A 21,730-nucleotide genomic window follows, 5' to 3' on the forward strand; every position below is an offset into this window, starting at 1 on the left:
TCCACATAGAGACCATCCCGACCTTTTAGCCTCGAAATCGTCATGTTTCTTAACCAGCTCATTGGTAACTTTATAATAGAAGTTGTCCAAATTTTCGACGTCAGCAAAATAAAGTGTCTGGTTTTTTGTACGATGATAAAAAATACTTGTTGTACCATCGACTTTCTCGTATTCGGAAAATAGATCAACGTATACTTTTATGGAATTATTTTCCAATTTATTTTTTAGAATATTTATCACGGATGTTTTCGTTTCACGCAAGAAACTAAGAATGTCCCGGCCTGGTTCCGAAGTAAAAGAGAAATCCTGAATATGACGGTTGAATGCAGATCTAATTGGTTTTCGTTCATTACATAATTTAATTTGCTTGGAAGTGGAAGCTTCGGTTCCTGGATCATCGATTTTTCTTTTCACTGTTCCTTGTTCGGTCGATGGTTTGCAAATTTTCAGGTGTTTACTTAAATTTGCAATGCTGATCATCTTTCCGCATCGAGCACAAGGCTTAGAAGGTAACGAACGATTAATTCTCGAAGCTGTTTCGTTACATCTTGCTCTGTGCTTGCTAATATTAGTTTTAGATATTAATTTTTCGCAAGTAACACATTCGATCAAACTGGTGGATTCCATTATGCTTTCTCAGATCACACAAACCAAAAAAAAAAAATTTCCAGGTATGTTATTTTATATGGAATTTCTCGGGGTGATTACAAAACTCAAAAAAAATTCAATCTATACTGTGAATACAATTTTCAAGTATGTTATTTTATATAGAATTTCTTGGGGTGATTACAAAACTCAAAAAAAAATTCAATCTATACTGCGAATAGAATTTCAGGTATGTTATTTTATATAGAATTTCTCGGGGGAACAGATCGTCACGAGCATCGTGTGGCCCACGGCGAAGGCTTACTTGGAGTTCGTGGAAAGGCACGCGACTCAATTCGATCTGGGTAGGAAGCTCGATTTGTCAGCCCCGTTGGCTAGTTTCAAGAGCGACTGCATCAACGCTCTGGCTTGGCGACATACGTTTTCGAGAAGGTTTTCGGAAAGGATCCGGCCATGTACTTGCGAACGATTTTTCCCAATACCATCTGTGACGGCCACGTTCTCAACGAATTCACGTGGACGACCCAGCATCGTTTCCACACGCATTACTTTCTCGGTTGGGGCCTGATCTATCGATTCTGCTGCATCATCCCGACGTTCTTCATCATACACTGCAACATCAATTACCTGGTGTTGCATTACACGGTTCTGGAAAACAAGTTGAACGTCCTGAAAGATTTGTACCAGGACGTGACCGAAACTGACGCGTTCAAAACTCAATTTCTGCGCCTCCTGAGGACGGAAAAGAGAATATCGACCCAGTACAAAAGCTTCGAACGGACGATCCTGCCCGATAATTTTCGTTTCCACCAGATCGTAGAGGGCAGCGGCAGCGACCAGCAGCAGCACCACCAGCACAACGTGTGGTCTTGGGCCACGTACATCGATTCTCTCAACCTGGACGCGAGCAAAGAACGCTATTTCCCCAAAAAGGATTCTGCGTTCGTTCGGGAGCGTATCGAACGCGTGAACTGGGTAAAGATCCCCTCACCGTGGTTCGACGTCGTGCGAACGCTTTTTTCTTATTTTCACATGAAAGATCGTAATTTCGGAAGCAGGCAATTATTCGGAACCGAGGCAAATAGCAACACCGTGAAAGCGGTCATTTCTCCAAAATTGGGATTTAACTTGATCCTCGACCAGATCGACCAGCAGGAGAACGAAGCGTGCTGCTTGCTCCATTTCATCCCAGGCATTCGCATCGAATTCTCCTGCTGCGACGTACCAGACACGTGCTGCGAATTTTGCCACACGATGTGTTTCCTGCAGACGTTGACCAACACAACCCCGACGCTCATTTCTTCGGATTTGAAAGTTATACTCGTAGGCACCGAACCTTCCTCGTTGCAACCCATCCCGAACAATTACAGAGTATGCCAAAAATGCCGCGCCTGGTTTAGATCGTCGTCCGACGTCGATGCTACAAATTTACAATTAATTCATCACCCTAGTGGATTAGTTTTGGATTTGCGTCAGCCTGACAGAATCGTTTTGAATCCGTTCTTGATCGAAGCATTAGTGTCCCGACCAACGACGAATTAAGATGACGAGCATCGCCAGCACGACGGACGCATCTTCGACCACGAGTCCCTCGCACTCTTCGAGTACGAACGGTGGTGGTACTAAAAATAAATTTCCACACTGGTCCGAGCACACACTTCCGCGCATACGAAAGCATTTCGGCAAGCGCGTGTACGATTTGGATTTTACCTCGACGGTGCTGCAGAACGACGACGATCCAATCGATAAGGCGCCTCCGATCAAATTAACGCTGCACGCTACGATCGGCGTCCAATGTAAGTTAGTTCGGTGCGCGAATTAAAAAAAAAAATAATAACTCATGAAACTCTATACAAAAGGCGCATGGCTTTGATAGCCATGACCATTTAGAACTGGTTTGTTGGGCACCACGCACCCCACCATCTCTCTGGCGGGATATTTTTTTTCTTCTATTTTTTGATGGGGTCTTAACAAAAATAATTTTGATTATCACACACACACACACACACACACACACACACACACACACACACACACACACACACACCGCAGAAGATCACACATGAGTTTTTTTAAAAAAAAAAACATCGTAGCAGATTACGCTGAGAGCACACAAGGTCGTGGTAGTAGATTACACTGAGGGACCTTACAATAAGAGGAGACAGACTTATAGGAAAATGTCGTAAGTCATTTCAAAAGTGTGTAGGTCAAAGGACGAGGTAGCATAATAGAGCAGGAGGTAAAAAAAAAATAGCTTAAAAAAGTGATGCCAGAGCTTTTTTTTTTGTCACTTTTTCTTTGGGTGGTGGGGGGGGGGAAGTTGGTAACACTGAACCTCACTTAAGGGGCGCAGAACTCTCTCTAAAGTCCACTACACATCGTTCCCGAGAGAGAGAGAGAGAGGTTTACAAAGGTCGCGATATATATAAACACGCTGTGAAACATCGTCAGCGCAATAAATGAGAGAAAGTGAGTTTTTTTTTTTTGAGGTTTTTGGAGAACTCCAAATGGTCAAAGTGAGTTTTTGAAGTTTTGGTGCTGTTTTCTACGCTGCGAAACATCGTCAGCGCAATATATGAGGCGCGGAACGTGGAGAGAAAGTGAGTTTTTGAGGTTTTTTTGAACGCCACTTGGTGTCTGTCAACCCGTGCACCTGCACTACTTTGTAGAGGCTCTCGTGTAGTTTAGCAAGTAATAAAAAAGGATAGGTTAAGTTATATCAACTAAGATCGTGGCATTCGTACCAAGTATGAGTGGGAAAAAAAGGGAAAAAAGGGAAATTTTACTAAAACATCGCTAAACGCTAAAACACAGACAAAAAATTGTCAAAATATGTCAAAAACTGATATTCGATTGATAAAAAAAGAGGCTAAAAAAGCACTCGTACCAAGTATTACTTTGAACCGATACACTTACACTACTTCCCTGTTTACTTTCTTATAAATTACATATGCATTCACCACTGACCTAATGAACAAATGGAATTCAGAATTTCCGCTATGCGGTCTGGATCTAAGGATGCCATTCTAAACAATGCAACGTACATCAACCCGACAACAAACAGTCGCAGGTGCAAGATAAAAATAGGACATGAGTCACCTAGCAGTCGGAATTTCAACCAAGAGGCTTGAACGAACACGCACATGAGACGAACTATGAACATAACCCGTAGTTCAATCGGCAAAGCGATTGCATACCGCAGGATGGGCTATGCCCATCTTTCGTTCACATTGACTTTAAGTACACTGCAGGCTATGCCCGTCGTGAGACCCCAATGTGTTAAAAACATGAATTTTGAAGATAATAATGTGAAAAGTTAGAAAAATGAAACCAATTTTTGCATATTTCAAATGCAAAACTTTAAGGTCCCCACTTATAAGTTATGTGAAACATGTGGCTCAATCAGGATTAGGAAGTGGGTCTATAGCATTCCTGTTAATCTGCCCTGCCAACGTCCTCCTCTACAATTTCCCTGGTTGAGCAACAATTTGCGCACAACTTTTCATTAAGTTATGTATGTATGCTCTGTGCACTGTCTTATTCCATATACAGTGGAACACTGATTTTATGTTCCCAGATTTTCATTTTTCCGCATTAATCATTCTGTATTGATGGTCTGAACACAGCAAAATGTTACAAAGTTTTCCTCGATGTTACATTTCCCTGCATTTTACGATTTTTCAGCTTAGTCCTCTGAAAAACGTAAAATCGCAGTTTCTCTGTAACTAGTTCAGTTGTATTAGATATGTTTCGCACTGTTTCACATTTCTCATTTTATTCTTGCTTTACAGGCAAATGCTGAAAGAACTTATACCAGCAGATCTCTTGAAACTTCAAAATCCAAATGACTGGAAGAAATCAATTACAACAGCTTACACTAAAAATTCAGGTATAATTCTGCATACAGTGTGTGTGTGTGTGTTTTAAAATGGTTGAGTTTTTGTTTCAAGTCTGCTTTTTGCCCAGAAAGGCTAATCGGGACTGGACCTACAGTTTAAAGGGAAACTGAACCACTATGTGCCTCCACCAGATATGAAACCTGGGACCCCTTGATTAGAAGGTGACAACATGTATGATAAGGATGAGTGATGGTATGATGAAATTGATGAAGGGACATTCACAAAGAATACCCTTGCTAAGGCTGGGACTTGAACCTAGGTGGAGAGATCAAATGTCGACCTCTTAATGTGCTCAGTTGCCGAGAAGGCTGAAGATATACTAATCTCATAAAAAAATGACAAGGGTGTCATGAATGTTTCATTCATCTCCTTCGCTTGCATGAGCTTTGCTTTAGAAAATGAAACTGAAAATTTAGAAATGTATTTTAGAAACACATTATATTTGACATGAACAATCAATTAACATCCCCCTTGTGCTATGATTCTTTATGTACATTTGTAAATAAGTCAATGCAGATGTATCAGTATTGACTGATTCCAGTGGTGTCAGTACTGGGAAGCAAGGGGTCTCTAAAAGCCAGGCATCAATTTTAGGAAGTGTAAATATCGGATGTTTTTACAGTTCCAATGGAATATGTATGTATGTATTAGTAACATTTATATATGTGTATGTTTGTGATATCAAAACATCATGGAAATAAAATCAAACCAGAGAAGAGAACTTGATTCTTCATAAAATTATTATTGTGGTAACATGACTGTTGCAAAGTATTTTGACAGTATTATGAATTAAGTCTAAATTCAGAAGAAAAATCACAAGATTATAGACTTTTGCACTGAGTACACTTGTTTTAGAAATATCAAATTAGTAAATTTATCAGCAATTTCATCAATATGAACATAGTAAAAGTATTGGCTGATAGTATTACTTGGTCACATCTCTATTATAATTATTTTTTACATGAGATAAAATATTTTTAGGTAATGTATGCCTTCTACATAGGTCCATGCAGAAGTACAAATATGCCAAATACTTTTTCTTCTAGGCATGAATTCTGAGGAAGCCAAAATAGAATTCTTGAAATTAATCTACCGATGGCCAACCTTCGGCTCTGCCTTCTTTGAAGTGAAGCAGACAACAGAACCAAGCTATCCAGAGATGATACTAATTGCGATAAACAAGACTGGTGTTAGCCTAGTTCATCCTCAAACAAAGGTAATATTTATTATTAATATGTTCATATTTAAAATTTCAAAATTTGAATGAATAACTCATTACAAATCTATCATCTAGTTGGTAACATAACAGAATATTTTTGTTACATGATTGGGTATTGACCACTTTGAGATTGTCTGGAAAGATGTCTAGCGTAAGGGTCAATGTGTGCAGGGTGGCTGGGAGAGGGAACGCAGGGTATGCTTGATTTTAGTTTGTTGGAGATGGTATTGGGTGACCAGTTCTGGAAGGTTAGTGCCACGTTTCTCAGTTGGGGTGCAGAGAGCATCGCTCTAGATTTATTTGATGAGGGTGATGGGGTAATTGCAGTTTGACCCTGAATGGAGGTTGTAGTTTTGGTGGATTGTGGAGATGTCTTAAGGTACTTGGCTTTGAGAGCCTGGCATGGTTAAGAATAGGTTAAGAATGGTTAAGATGAAGAAAGGAGAGTATTATAGAGTGGGTTAAATAACTTTCCTCAATCTAGATATCAACTTCTAGAAAGGTAATTTGTCTGGTAGAATGAAACTAGTGAACTTGATGGTACTGGAATCATTTGCATAACACAGGAACATGCCAAAAGGAGTATGTCATATGATATACCTGTTTGTGTAGGGATAAGTTGAAAGCTGCGTCATAATTTACATATTAGCCATATAAAGTTCCAATTCTGCCAGAATAGGGAGAAAAGATGGAATTTCACGCTATGTACTCAGTGCACCAGTACCTTTGTGACACAGTATCACAACAAAAGTGGACAATTCCCAGCAACATAGAAAGTTGGAAGTGTAACAGGTGTTCAACAAGATTCTTAGTTTGGTGTGAAAAGGGTCTCTGAGAAACACAAAAGCATTAGTTGGTATTAAGCATTTTACTACAAATATTAGAAATAAAGCATGAAAGGAATTGAGTAGCACATAAATTCAGTCAACCTTCAAAAGGGCCTTGATGAAAACCCATTCATAAATGCAATCTCTGTAACTACTGACTTATATTACAGGGTGTCAAAAATCAGGTTATATAAGAAGTTTTCCTTGTCTCGTTAATTATCTGTGAATGGTTGATGGTTGAATACCCAGTTGAGATATTGGTCTGCGGTCTCCAGACCAATGGATTTTGTCCTTTGGGATCATTTACTCGTCTACTCGGTTAAGATTCAGAACATTGAACACCTGAAGGAACGCATTGTGTAATGTGCAGATATGATTATGCCGGATGTTCTGCAAAAGATTCTGGAGAACTGGAAACGTCACGTGCACAAATGCATAAATTTCAAGGTGCACACATTGAAAATATACTATAATTCCCTATGTAACCTGATTTTTGACTCACCCTGTATTATAACACAGCATATTTAAATTATCCCTAGCCAAATGGATCTATCTGGAGCATATTTCATGTTTTCATATCACTTGTGGTTCTTTACAGATGTACATACTTTTTTTTTCAAACTTTTACATATTTTTCTTTTGTAGGAAATCTTGGTTACGCACTCCTTCAGCCACATTTCAAATTGGTCTTCTGGCAACACATACTTCCACATGACCATGGGAAATATTATGAGTGGATCCAAACTGTTATGCGAGACATCATTGGGATACAAAATGGACGACTTGCTCACATCATATATATCCTTCATGTATACAAACATTAGTAAGAAAAGAACAATACGTATCAAATAAGCAAGCAAGATCAATTGTTGAAGAGTAACAATGTAAATCAGATCCAATACTTTCGTAGGTATCTGTGTGTCGTTAATTTATGTGTGTGCCAAATATCAATTCAGAATCCAGTAATATATATACACAATATTCTCTGTTATCATAAAGTAATGTAAAAGTATGTTGTAAATACCTAAGAAACTATTACTAATTCAAGACAAGTGTGATTACCAGATTTGGATAGGAACCTATCCTAAATGTTGAATTTATAAAAATGTAGAATGGAGAATTTTATTTAGCATTTTCATCCAGTTAGGTGATATTATGTTTTAAGGATGAAAATATACAATAATAATATTTAAATTTATAATGTATAATTGTAGCAATTTTGCAAAAAATCTATGATTATTTTAATTTTAAAATTATGTGACAAGTTAAAGGCCAATAGTTAAATATTATTATTATTTATTGTATACAAATGCCTGCCTATTTATGTATGATGAAAAGTAAATATAAAACTGTATTTAATTCAAACATTCTGTGAAATAAAATAATGCCATATTAACTTCTATTTTTTCTGATCCTGAATTTCCTCATCAAACTCAGCGAGTCTGTAGCAATTGTGTGTATATATTCTGAAATGACATGGTTTCTTCCACTGTGATTTCTCAACATTTTTAGCACATTTTGCCCTCCAATTAAACAGAATTATTTAAAAGAAATGAGCTCACATGTGAATATCTGAAGTGATATGTAAGTTTTCAATGCAGATGCTATTTTGCCCCCTTTCAGGGACACATGCATAATTTTATATTATTATAATTTATGTGTGATTTGATTTAAACGATATCACAACATTTCTACCAAAATATTCTCACGCAATTGTTTTGGGAGACATGAACGTCGACCTGTGTACCACCAAAGAGGAGGCTATGCAATTCCGCGATACGTTCTCGGCCTTAAATCTTACAATCTGTCACCTAAACCCAACCCACCACACGGCCACTTCAGACTCCTGGCTTGACGTCATTCTGGTCTCGGACGAAAATCGCGTAACGAGCCATGGCCAAATTCCGGTACCTGGGATTTCCTATCATCATTTAATTCACGTATCATATAACATCCGCGTTCCAAAATTTAAGCCTAAACAAGTATCTTACAGGGACATAAAGAACGTTGACGAAACCCGCTTGAACGAAGACGCTGCACTCGTTCCGTGGCACGTAATTAGCACATTACCAACAGTGGACGAGCAAGTTCACCTGTTAAATACATTTATTCTTGAGCTGTTCAATAAACATGCTCCCGTCAGAAAGAAACGGGTCTCACGTCCCCCCGATCCCTGGCTGACGGACGACGTACGTCGACTTATGGTCATGAGAGACAGAGCTTACACCAAATACAGAAATGACGTAAAAAAAGGTGACTCTAACACATGCAGCTTCGAAAATTATAGAACCCTGAGGAACCGCTGCAATCAGGAGGTAAGAAAAGCCAAGCGCCGATTCGCATACAAATTGCTCAACCACCAAAATAAACCGGACGTTCTATGGAAAAAGTTGAAAATTCTAGGTGTTTGGAAACAGAAAAAGGACGACTACATTCCTAAGTTTGCACCAGATGTACTGAATAATCATTTTTGTGACCTCCCGACTATTAAAAATAATGTTAAAATTGAAACTATTCGGAACATCGCAACGCACTCCACAAATGCTTCAAAATTTTGCTTTTCCTGGATTTCACCGGAAGACGTTAGAAAATCTTTACTTAAGATAAAATCGTCGGCCGTAGGAGTAGATGAAGTTTCCATTCTCATGATCAAAAAAATCCTCCCAGCTCTGTCTAAGGCTCTAGAACATCTTATTAGTGGTCAAACCCGTGACTTTCTAGCACGAAATAACCTAATAAACCACTTTCAATCTGGGTTCCGTAGCAACCACAGCACATGCACGGCTCTCGTCAACATAACCGACGACATTAGGTTAGCCATGGACAATCGACAACTTACAAATCTTGTTCTTCTCGATTTTACCAAAGCTTTCCAAACCATTGATCACGAAATTTTACTCACAAAACTATCATCCCTATTCAGCTTCTCGAACTCTATGGTTAACTGGTTCCGTTCCTACCTGTCTGGACGTCAACAATGTGTCGTCGACCCACATCGAAGATCATCCTGGAAAAGCATCCCCTGTGGCGTCCCTCAAGGCACCGTACTGGGCCCCCTCCTGTTTACACTGTATATTAACGACCTCCCGTCGGTGCTTAATCACTGTAGGTATCACATCTATGCCGACGACTTTCAATTATACTTTTCTTTCCCTCCTCAAGAAATATTGAATGCAACCGAACGTGTAAACAACGACCTGAAAAAAATCAACAAGTGGTCTGTAGACCACGGCTTGCACGTCAACCCGACCAAAACCCAGTGTATGCTCGTAGGTTCCCCAAAGATTCTGAACAGAATTGACAAATTCAATCTCCCTAATCTTACGGTCAACGATAAACACTTGCCTCTCTCTACCACGGTTAAAAATCTGGGAATTACACTAAACAATAATCTTACCTGGAGAGAACACGTAAACTCCGTGTGTAAAAGAGCTTTCGGTGCACTACACTCTCTTTACCGGCTTAAAAACTTCCTCCCCGAACGTATAAAAACCAAACTTGTCCAATCTCTTGTTTTCCCTATTATTGATTACTGTGACACTGTTTACTCGGACGTTAATTGCGAGCAAGCTAAACGCCTTCAGCGAATCCAGAACGCCTGTGTCCGCTTCGTTTTCGACATAAAATATTCAGAACATTTGACACCGTATTATGCGAAGGTCGAGTGGCTGAAATTAAGTGATAAACTGATTTACCACAACCTTGTCCTACTGTACAAAGCCCTAGAAATAAAAGATCCAAAATACCTTTCCAGGCGGTTTCAATATCTTTCGGACTTTCACTCCCGCAACACCAGATCTCGTGAAAAATCTCTGTTATCCATCCCTATCCACAGATCTAACTTCTACGCCAATTCGTTTACCGTTACCTCTGCAGGACGCTGGAACAGACTGCCCCCCGAAATCCAAGCCTCCTCCTCAGTTGTAACATTCAAAAGACAATTAAAATTATACATGCTAAACAATTGGACCTAGATTAAATTCCCAGAAAGAAATACGTTATACATTTAGCCCACGAAATATGCTTTCTATGTAGGTACTTGTGTGTGAATGTGTGTTTGTGTGTGTGTGTATGATTGTAGAAACTGTATTGCTTTTATTTTTAATTTCTTCTAAGCTACATTTTTTCATTGTGTTAGTAAAAATAATGAGCAATGTACGTAATTAATGGTTAATCCAGGGCTTGACTGCTCGTATTCAAACTGTATTGCTTTCATTTTTAGTTTCATTTTACTTTCACTACTTTATTTTTCTTTTATTATTTTATTTTTCATTTATCTTTTTTAATTTTTTAATTGTATACAATTTACTGCAAAGAAAAAATGATCCCTGTAATTAATGGTTAAGTGGAAGAGAAGGCATTAATGCCTTAACTTCGCCATGTAAACAAAGTCGTAAATAAATAAATAAATATAATTGGCAAAATGCATATCAAGTATTTGAGAAATGGTGGTTGAAAGTGTGTGGATGATATCCTTAAGCAGACAGTTCATATTACACCTGTCCCAGAACCATGTGGCGACATTTAACACATAATGTACCAAATTCTTTTTATTTTGTTCATTTACATACACATGAAGATTTGACCATTCTCAAATTTCAATGCAATATGAGTGTTGGAAGTTTGTCAAAAACAAGTTTTATTTTTGATTGGTTGAGAATGTGAAATCGACAAAGGATCTCAACCTTACATTTTTTGATTCATTTGAAATTTGGCATTCTGGAAGGGCCACATGAGGTAGGAAATTATGCAAAGTTGCAGATCCATTTACTTTGTATTTCCAAAATTACAGGGGTATAAAATGTGCTATTTTGACCATTTTTTTCAACATCATTTCAAACTTTAATTTGCAATATTTTGGTAACTGGGGCACCTACAGCAGTGATTCAGATAGTGTTGGAAAGGTCCTGAAGGGTTCTTTCACTTGAGATATTGCATGCCTATGTCAGCATAAAAAAACAATTGATGGTGGTGTAAAGAAAAAACTGATAAACATTTTCTCAAAACGAATCTTTTAATTTTTTCAAAAAATTATGTCATACACACACAATTTTAATAACTCTACAAATTTTAAAAGTGGGATGTCAATGGAGTCCGGAGTTACGTTAGATTTACGTTAGGTTAGGTTAGTTTATGTAATGCACAGTAGCAACAATTGGGAAGGCGTAGTGGAGCAAGTACCCCCCCCCCCCCGAATATCCTCATTTTTGCCATGCACTTTGGCCTCTTAATGCTAAACCTTGTCTACCAATAGAAAGTAAACTGTCCTTGCCCCTAGTTTTGGCACCCATGGTAATGCATGATAACATATTTTGATGGACAAATTCCTATAATTCAAAAGGTCTAACAGAAAAGAAATGCAATATGAACAGAATACTGTTTGGATTAACGTACATGAAGCTGATGTTTATGTTCCCAGCTATTAGAAACACAGTGTGATTCAAAAGTCCAGTCTCATAGGAAACTCCGTTATTAGCGCACATTGCGAAATGTTGTTGGAATAGGCGAGTTTCATTCTAAAGTGCTTGAATTTTCAACATAGCATGCACCATTCAGGCTGTACATGGTACGACCCTCATTGGAAGCCAAAAATGACCCATGCTTAGACTGGAATACCAATGGTCATAGCAATATCCTACAGTACTGAGTATATTAAGAATAATTGATGATAATTATGGGCAAAGTAAACAAGTAATAAAAACATGAATGTGTGCAACGTGCAGTGCACAGTGTGAAGTATGTATTGTAGCCTGATTCTCATTTGTGCATTTTTAGCCTTCTCTAGTGGTCTGGGAAAAGGAGGAGTGTGCACGTTACATGTTCATGTTTTTTTACTCATTTACTTTGCCTGTAATTGTCATCATTAATTCTTTCATTACTGTAGTGAATTGCGATGGCATACAGTATTCCGAGCCAAGAATGTGGCATTTTTGGTTACGATAGATGCTTGCACTAGTGTACAGCAAACAGTGCATGCAACGTTGAAACTCTATGAGTGAGTGAGTGAGTGAGTGAGCGAGTGAGTGATATATATATATATATATATATATATATATATATAAAGTGAAAGAGGAGAGAGGAGGAAACACTCACCGGACAAAGAAAAAATTCAAATTTTCGTGATGGTGTATCACATCTTCAGGAGTAGAGAGACGTTGTATAACTAAGCGACTAGAGGGAAGAGTAAGCATGACCTGCAGTGTTGCCAGGTCCCGAAGGAAAAAAAAAGGGTTGACAGTACCACAAAAAAAAGGTTCTTTCGCCTGGCTTGTCGAAAACTGTGAGTGGTGGTGGGGGGAGTTGGTTGGGAAAAGGTGGTGGTGAGGGTGAGGATAGGGGATGAGGGGCGTTACTGGATGGCCTTGTTCAGGCCTGGAGGCCCAATCCACCATCCTATGCCAACCTGTTCATGGGCAAAGTTGAAAAAGAGTTCCTGGAGACCAAATCTCTCAAACCTCTCCTCTGGCTACGTTTCATCGATGACATCTTCATGCTTTGGACGCATGGAGAACCTTCCCTGACCACCTTCCTAGACAAACTTAACCACTTCAGCTCCATCAATTTCACCTGGACTCACTCCACCAACCAAATCACCTTCCTGGATGTGGACGTGCACATGAAGGAAGGACATTTGGAAACCTCCATCCACATCAAACCTACCAACCATATGCAATACCTACACTTCTCCAGCTCCCATCCGTTCCACACCAAGAAAGCCATCCCATTCTCCCTGGCCCTCAGAGGTCAACGCCTCAACACCTCAGCCACCTCCCGACAGAACTATAACCTCCGCTTACACCAAGCCTTGACCAACCGTGGATATCCTTCCATCCTGGTCACCAAACAAATATCCCGAGCTGCTTCATACACTCCCACCAAGAAACCTGCCACCAATCCCCCTGCACTTGTCACCCAATATCACCCCCACCTCAACAAAATCAGACACACTCTACGTTCCATCCTTCCCATCCTGCACAGTGATCCTGACACCAGAAATATCTTCCCCGACAAGCCCAGAGTTGTCTTCAAACGCCCTCCCAATCTCCAAAACATCCTGGTCCACCACAATCCACCTACTCACAATCAACTCGCACCTGCCCACAAATGCAACCGCCCAAGGTGCAAAACCTGCCCCATATTCGTCACTTCCCGCACCCTTCCAGATCCACACTGCCACCGGCAAATTCACCCTCTACCCCAAAGGAACCTGCAACAGCTCTAACCTAATTTATATCCTCACGTGCAACATCTGTGGGAGCTTCTACCTGGGGGAAACATCCACAAGCCCTGAACCTCCGCATCAACAACCACCGCTCCTCTACCCAAAACCTGGACTTTGCTGTTGCCATTCACACCAATCACCACAATATTCCTTTTAATGACTGCTTCCAGGTAGCGATCGTCCACTCCTTGCCCCAATCCACCAACACCTCAATACGTAGAAGATGGGAGAGGGCCTACATATCGGCCATGAATGCAACCACACATCCAGGCCTGAACAAGGCCACCCAGTAACGCCCCTCATCCCCTATCCTCACCCTCACCACCACCTTTTCCCAACCCCCCCCCACCACTCACAGTTTTCGACAAGTCAGGCGAAAGAACCTTTTTTTTGTGGTACTGTCAACCCTTTTTTTTCTTCTTCGGGACCTGGCAACACTGCAGGTCATGCTTACTCTTCCCTCTAGTCGCTTAGTTATACAACGTCTCTCTACTCCTGAAGATGTGATACACCATCACGAAAATTTGAATTTTTTCTTTGTCCGGTGAGTGTTTCCTCTCTCCTCTTTAACTTTTTATTTAGCCCTTGTGGCCCTCCTTCCTTTTATCCAATTATTTATATATATATATAATGGATAAAAGCAAGGAGGGCCAAAAGGGCTAAGTAAAAATCAAAGAAGGTAAAAGGAAACACTCACCGGACAGTAGAAACCGGAACCGTCTATTTCTCCTCACACCGATGATGCTTTGAAATTAGCGAAAATTTTGAATTTTTCTACTGTCCGGTGAGTGTTTCCTTTTACCTTCTTTGATTTTTTTATATATATATATATATATATATATATATATATCAGTATTGGACATTTTCCAAATCCTTTACAGGCTTAAAAGCAAAAGAATGTTTCCATGGATTCATTGCTACAGGAATGCTACAGTCTGTATTGAAACCTTCAGTACATCTACCAATGTTGATATTGCAACTATGTAATGTGTATTTTTGTTACTTTTACATTGCTTTCCTGCCACTTTTAGGTAATCACAATAAGAATAAATGGTGATTAGATGAAAATACTGAAGGTACACTCACAAAGAACCTGGGACAAAAAGGCAAGATCATGAGTTCAGATTCAATGAACTCAGCCATCAAGGCAACATACTAACATATTAGATAAATTAATTTTAAATAACTTAAAAAAAATAGAATCAATTATAAAAATTACTCGAGTTTATATTTTACTCTAGTTTAAATTCATATATTACATTGCACAACATAAATCGTACTGCTTTCTCTATAAAAGAGGCTAGGAAACCTTTTTAGATGCCTGTCCCAAACAACGTGTAACTTTTGGCAACCTCTTTCTTGAAAATCATAATATTTAACTGAGCAGCATATCTATGAGGCTCCTGTGGTTGAAATATTAACTGCAAATTTGCCTTGTCGGATTGTGTTACCGTCAATTCAAGTGGATTAGAAGTAAATATCCCTAGCTCTGTCGACATTGTGTAGTATTCAAGGATCTCCACATCGTGCACTACATCAAACATTGCTGTCTTCTTATTCCCTTTACCTTTCTTATCTACACCTTTTTTATTTCCTTTTTTACCTTTCTTTTCTTCTCCAGTTGCAGCTCTTGCAGCAATCATTGCCTCGGCTTCTGCTAATTTTTCTGCCTCTATGGATTTTAACCATACAACTTCCACACTAAATTTCAGATCAGCTCTGCAACTATTTTTCACCTGCAACATATTTAAACCAATAAAAATACAGAAGCGATCCTGGTTTTTAAGTAAGGAGCAAAGCACAAATATTGGGAACAAATCATGAAATGGAATATGAAACTACAATCTTGTAGGTGAGATCAGGTTCTCTGGTATCCCATCCACCAACTGAGCTACAGAGCCAGCCCTTGGTTTTGCCTGATTTTTTGCTGCAGCTGTTTTTACCTATGTGAACTTGGCTATGTCAGTGTCTAGAATCTCTCAGCATGAAGTTTTAAGTGTATTATCTTATGACTTGGTACAGTCACGGACACTTCTGGGTTGTAACAATCCTATTAATGTTCAATGTGATCGTTACAATCCAAAAGTGTCAATGACTGTACATAGGAATGTTCAACAAAGTATGTCTCCCTCCTGCCACCTTTACCTCCCAGGGTTGTGCCTTGCAGGCCTCTAGCGAGGGGCAGGTTAGGGGGCTCGAGCCTAGGGCACCATTCAAAATTATTGTTTCTTTTTTTTCAAAAAAAATAAAGAAAAAGACAACAAAGTCAAAATGAGATGGAGAAATTTACACTTGACAGAGGTACAGGGAGAAGGAAAACATACAAGGTGTTACTTGATCCTTTTTTTCCCTTTTACTTCTAGGCTTATATCCTGTTAACATACTGGTGGAATTTTCTGTTCCTCAAAGTACTAGTAATAGTACATTTCTAAGATAGGTTCTTCAGACACTAAGACCCAACTGAAATGTACTTAAATATGCTTAACTTTTTTAAAAATCAGAAATACAAACAATGAATTTTCAAATATAATCTATATTACTTAGGAAGGAGGAGGATGCCAAAGCACAATCCTGCCTAGGATGCCAAAATATCTAGCTACGGAGCTGTATAAGATGCAATTGAAGGCTACTGACAAAGAACACCCATGCCTAGGCCAGGACTCGAACCTGGGAACTTCGGTGGCAAGATCGGAAGTTGACTACTTATTATCTTTGTAATTCTGCATGTTTGTTTGTCTGAGTTTGTCCGGGTATCGGACCTGGGTCCCATTGTTTACCAGGCAACGGCATTAGAACAATGACCTCGGGCAGGCACAGGAATTCTGCACACAAGACCATATATTTACATGATATGATTTTGAAGTAAGAGGCAGAGAATTTTTATCAGAATAATGATTATCATCATGAGAGAGAGATCATTTAGTACTTATTCAGAATCTATTTTAGCCAAAAGTGCCAGAAAAGCACAGTAAAATATTTTCCTGAGTACTAAATTTCAAAAGTACGAAGTTTAAACGGACACTCAATATACACTCACAACTGATTTTTTTTTTAAATGAAGTGGAAAATATTTGAAAAGTGGATCAAATTTGGAATTTAAGTTGATGTAGTTGAATAGCTTGAAATTAAAATGTTACTCATGTGAAATGTGTAAAAGATATAATATATCAGAACAAAATCTTTGTCCGTTTTCCTTGTGAGTTTTGACACTCACAATTCACACAGTTCCTGTTTATTACTTCGTACTAATAGAAAGTTATGTCGAAGGACAAGTTTTTGGAATTTAAGGTATCTCCTTGCAAACTCTTAAAAACCAGACAAATTACGAATTCACTTTGCCCTTGCACTTTATTGAATAGACCTAAGGTTTTAATGAATATAAAAAAAATAAATCATTGTTATCTCTACACCGTGTGATATACTTTACTTGCTTGAGCACGTTATCATTCATGGATTAGACTAAGCACAATCCACTACAACATTACGATAGATCGACTAAATTAAGATAGGTTAGGTTAAAATTAGTTAGATTATGTAACTTCTCCATAACACCTTACATGTTACACATTTACTTTGAGCTTCTAATTAGAAGAGAAAACAACATTGCTGCCAGCTTTGTAACATTATCTTTTAACTCTCTCCTCCTATTATAACTTTCACCAAATTATGACCAAATTTCCTCCTAACGACAATGTGCTATATATTTAATGTACAGAAGTTTATAAAAACCAATTGAGACAGACAAACACATGTTGGCTAATGCTGTGCAAAACAGTAACCACATTTGCAGGTTTTTACATTGTGTACAAGGAAAATTTAAGAGTGGATAGGGTAGATTTTACAATGGCTGTATCTGTATCGTATATAGACGTTCTATTATTTTATGAAAATATATTAGTTTTGTGTAGCAAAAATGTTTACCATACATGTAGGTCAAGGAACAAGAAGTATGAGCACTTTACAAAATGCAATTGTATTTGTTTCATATAACTCGTGGACTGTAAATCAGTAATTAGTTCAGATTTATTACAAACTGAAAAAGATTGATTGATGATATTATTGTGCGAATCATATTATATTGATTCACAAAGGAAGTTTGAACATTAATTCAAATAATAAATGTTTGTGAGTAGAATACATTTCTCCATACTAACACAAAAACGATATAAATTAGGTCTAGTATTTGTTATGTAAACGCATAGCGGCCCTAAGACACTCCCCTGAGGAACTCCAGACAAAATGGGAAGAAAGTTAGAAGAGGTACCTGAAAGATCAACATGTTGTTCACGCTCATGGAGGTAGTCCTGGAGTAAAGAGAGAAATTTGCCATGGATGTTAAATCTGGATGATAATTTATGAAGAAGAAATTTATGATTAATTTTGTCAAAGGCTTTCAAAATGTCCAAATGTATAGTGTCAAGTTGTTATTGTGGGAGTTATTATCAATAGCTCTGGCAGCATTCGAAAGTAAGACGGAAAGATTTGTTAGGCAAGAGCTGCCTGGAAGAAAACCATGTTGTGCTGTGTTCATATATGGTGACGTAAACTGAAGTAACCTGTTTTTGATGATTTTTTCACAAATAACACTGGGGAACAGTGAAATTGCGGCACAGTGTTTGAGAGCTAATTTAGGGCAATTTCATGCTGCTGAATAATGATATAATAATATATTTCCTGAATTGGCTCTAATTTATGAAATAAATGCACTAAACCAAAATGGCGGAAACATAAGACATACATATAAATGAACTTCCAACAACAATTTAATATTTCTTTTTGTGATTACAATCATTATTATAAAAATAAATTTATATAGGCCTATGATCATAATAATTAAGAAAATATGTACACAATGAAGTAACAAACTATGTGAAACGTTTTCTATACGATTTCCTGCTGTATTGCTTTTTAAGACAATCCCTCTGTAAGCTCCAACAGTAGTCGGCCATCATGTGGCAATCCCACCGTCCCTGGTAGCTTTCTTCCATCATCCTTATATCCTGATGGAACCTTTCTCCCCATTCTTCACTAAAATCACCAAGGTTCTCAGGGAATCTGTCAATGTGGCTATGTAGAAAATGTATCTTCACACTCATATTAGCTCCCAATTTCTCAAAATTTTTCAACATATTTCCAACTATATCGGGGTACTTTTCTGCTCTGTGATTCCCCAAAAAGTTTTTGACGACTGACACAAAGCTCAGCCAGGCCTCAGATTCGATGTAAGACATGTAAGATGTAAAATTGGCATCATTTATAAGTGTACGAATTTGTGGTGGTCCGTCAAAGATTCCTGCATTCATTTTTACAATACTTAGTCCTGGAAAAGTATGGCATATATATTTGAAACAATCACCACTTGTATCTAAGGCCTTGACAAACTGTTTTATCAACCCAAGTTTAATATGCAGTGGCGGAAGGATGATTTTGTCCCTATCTATCAGCGGTTCATGAATGATATTAGCTTTTCCCACTAATATTTTCCCTTGGGGGCCAAACTTTTATCGTCCAATGCTTTTCTCTATCACGACTATCCCACAAACATAGGAAACAGGGATACTTTGTGTACCCACTTTGCTGTCCTAGTAAAAATTTCACCATCTTCAAATCCACACACACATGAGCCACTTATGTTCAGCATATTCAATTTTTTTCTAAAACCATTTTTGTGTTATGGTATTCTTCCTTAAGCTTTGTTGAGTGTCCGATATATTGCTTAGCAATGCTTCATAAGTTACCTAGCAACAATTTACAAATAAATAAATAAGTTTCCTAATAGGAATTTCAGACCATTATCAAATTTTGATATTACCGAGAAAAGCGTAGAGTAATTTTACCTCCTACATTTTCCATGGTGTGTTTATTTTTATAACTGGAGTCAATTCAACTGAACCAATCATACAATTGGCAATCACAGCTGTTTTGTGTGCTGAAACTGTTATTAAACTTTATGCCGCAAAATAAAATCTTTATTTTGTTCCCCAGTGTAATTGATAGTGGCGATAGAAGTGAGATTGGTCTATAGGATTTTACACATTTTTTATCTCGTTTTGAGAATGGGCACAATGTTGGCCCGTTTGAAGTTTTTCGCAAACACACCCTTAGAGAAACATTTGTTGAGTAAGGCAGACAGAGGAAGAGCCAAGGAGTCAGCAGTTTTACATAGGAATATTGTGCGGATTTCATCTGGACCTAGGGACCGTTGGGAGGGGCAATGAAGCGAGAAAGTATTTTACTTCCTCGGGGGATGTTTTGATTGAAGGTAGTGTGTGAGGACAGACAGCATTTAAGTGGGGGAGAGGGTCGGAAACTGAGGGAGGTGAGAAGTTCTGATGTAAAAAAAAACATTAAAAAGTTCGGATCTTTCTTCTCCACTAGCAATATCAGTATTATGAACAATTTCTTTAGTAACACCATTAAGCCTTGTTTCCATGATTATGAAAAACTAAATATGCTGACCAAGGCAGTAATTTATTTTATTACAAACATAAACTAAACATAACGTTTCAACCTTATAGCAAGGTCTTCTTCAGACTCTGTATCAAGTACTAAAGTAACAAGATACAAAAAAAAGGGCATTATATATACACAAACATTACTCCCTCCAGACTATTTAGAAAGTTGTTTGGAACTTTCTAGCAGGTGACTTTCACTTGCTAACTTTACTTTCACCTAAAAGGCTAAACACAATTACTTCCATAAAGAATGTGGTTGAACTTTTAATCTCACGCTCTTTTCCCTTCATTTTTCTTCCTTCTCCTCTCCTCTTTCTCTCTTGTCCTTTCCACTCTTTCCAACATCTTCTTCCATTCTTTAGGTATACGTGGGCTTTGTTTTCTTGAATTTAGTAATGTGAAGAATCTCTTAGGGTTTGTAGTACATTCGGTTGTTATGTTATTTATGTGTTGTTCACTATATTGTTTTCTGAGTAGATATTTTGAATGACGTCTGATGTCACAATAGGTACCGTGAGTGTGAATATTAGGGTGCTGCTTCCATAGGTACCAAGCCTGTTTTTTATTTTTTAACACAAAGAGAACTTCTCTGTCGAACCAGATGGGGTGTTTCGTAGATCTCGGTCTCCCAGTGGGCACAAAGTCCTTTATCGTGGCATGCAGTATTTCGACAAAGTTCTCAACGGCTTTGTTCACTTCCTCTTCCATCAACAAAAACCAAGGGTAGACATTGAGCGCCCGCTGGATGACATTCCATGCAGCTTTTCGCCATAGGTGGTGGGGGGTTGGTTCTGCTTGACGGATTCCTTGTCTTTCTTCATGGTAGGCAGGTGCGTTGTGACGTCGAGTGAGTCATGGTCGGAGGTTAGAAGATTTTTTCCTGTAGTTACCGGCATATTAGGCAAGGTTGCCAGTACATAGTCAAGGTTGCTGTCACCACGTGTTTTATAAGTTGAACTGGTTTAACCCTATCCCGTGAATGAACGTATCAATAAACCACTGATCATTTTGGCAGTTTATAGTTCCCGTATTTGGGCTTTTCCAATTGATGGACAGATTGAAATCACCAAATAACATAATATCACCACTTGTCATTGCTGCTAATACCGAATCCCTGCAGGCTTCGAGGGTGGAAATAGGAGAGTTCTTATGTGGGCGATAATACGATCCAATTAGCAGTATTTTTCTTTTTTTTAAATAATTTTGTGCTCAATATGCTTGTTTATAGTAAAAATTTCTGAATTTCAGCATCAAATGCTGGAATATGGGTATCATTCAAGTAGCCCTTTGTTGTCATCCCAGTGTCGGAGCACTGGGATCCAGGAAGCTCTATCCAGATAATTTCACAGTCCTTCATTAGGTCTCTTCGTATTTTACAATTCCATTTAACATTAACGCAGATCATCACTCCTCCACCATGACGATTTGCACGGTCATTTCTAAATACATTGAAATGCTTTAAAAATGGAAATTCACTATCCACCACCGTGTCGTTTAGACAA

The 21,730-nt window shown here is 38.3% G+C and overlaps 2 protein-coding genes across 2 annotated transcripts in view; one reads left to right on the top strand and one right to left on the bottom strand.

Annotated features, from left to right (window-relative positions):
- The window catches only part of LOC145987887 (myosin-VIIa-like), a 197,887-nt gene extending 190,000 nt beyond the window's left edge, over window positions 1-7,887 (top strand). The window contains exons 37-39 of the mRNA XM_083122679.1: window positions 4,398-4,495; window positions 5,552-5,721; window positions 7,197-7,887. Of these exons, the coding sequence (XP_082978805.1) occupies window positions 4,398-4,495; window positions 5,552-5,721; window positions 7,197-7,403 (475 nt within the window). The 3' untranslated portion in view covers window positions 7,404-7,887. The remainder of the gene's footprint in view (window positions 1-4,397; window positions 4,496-5,551; window positions 5,722-7,196) is intronic.
- Window positions 7,888-14,818: 6,931 nt separating this feature from the next.
- Window positions 14,819-21,730, bottom strand: part of LOC145987888 (uncharacterized) — a 56,425-nt gene continuing 49,513 nt past the window's right edge. Inside the window, exon 2 of the mRNA XM_083122680.1 lies at window positions 14,819-15,509. Coding sequence (XP_082978806.1) covers window positions 15,087-15,509 — 423 coding nt within the window. The 3' untranslated portion in view covers window positions 14,819-15,086. The remainder of the gene's footprint in view (window positions 15,510-21,730) is intronic.

The sequence above is a fragment of the Lepisma saccharinum genome, chromosome 5, assembly GCF_977018435.1.
Source record: "Lepisma saccharinum chromosome 5, izLepSacc3.1, whole genome shotgun sequence".
Taxonomy (NCBI): domain Eukaryota; kingdom Metazoa; phylum Arthropoda; class Insecta; order Zygentoma; family Lepismatidae; genus Lepisma; species Lepisma saccharinum.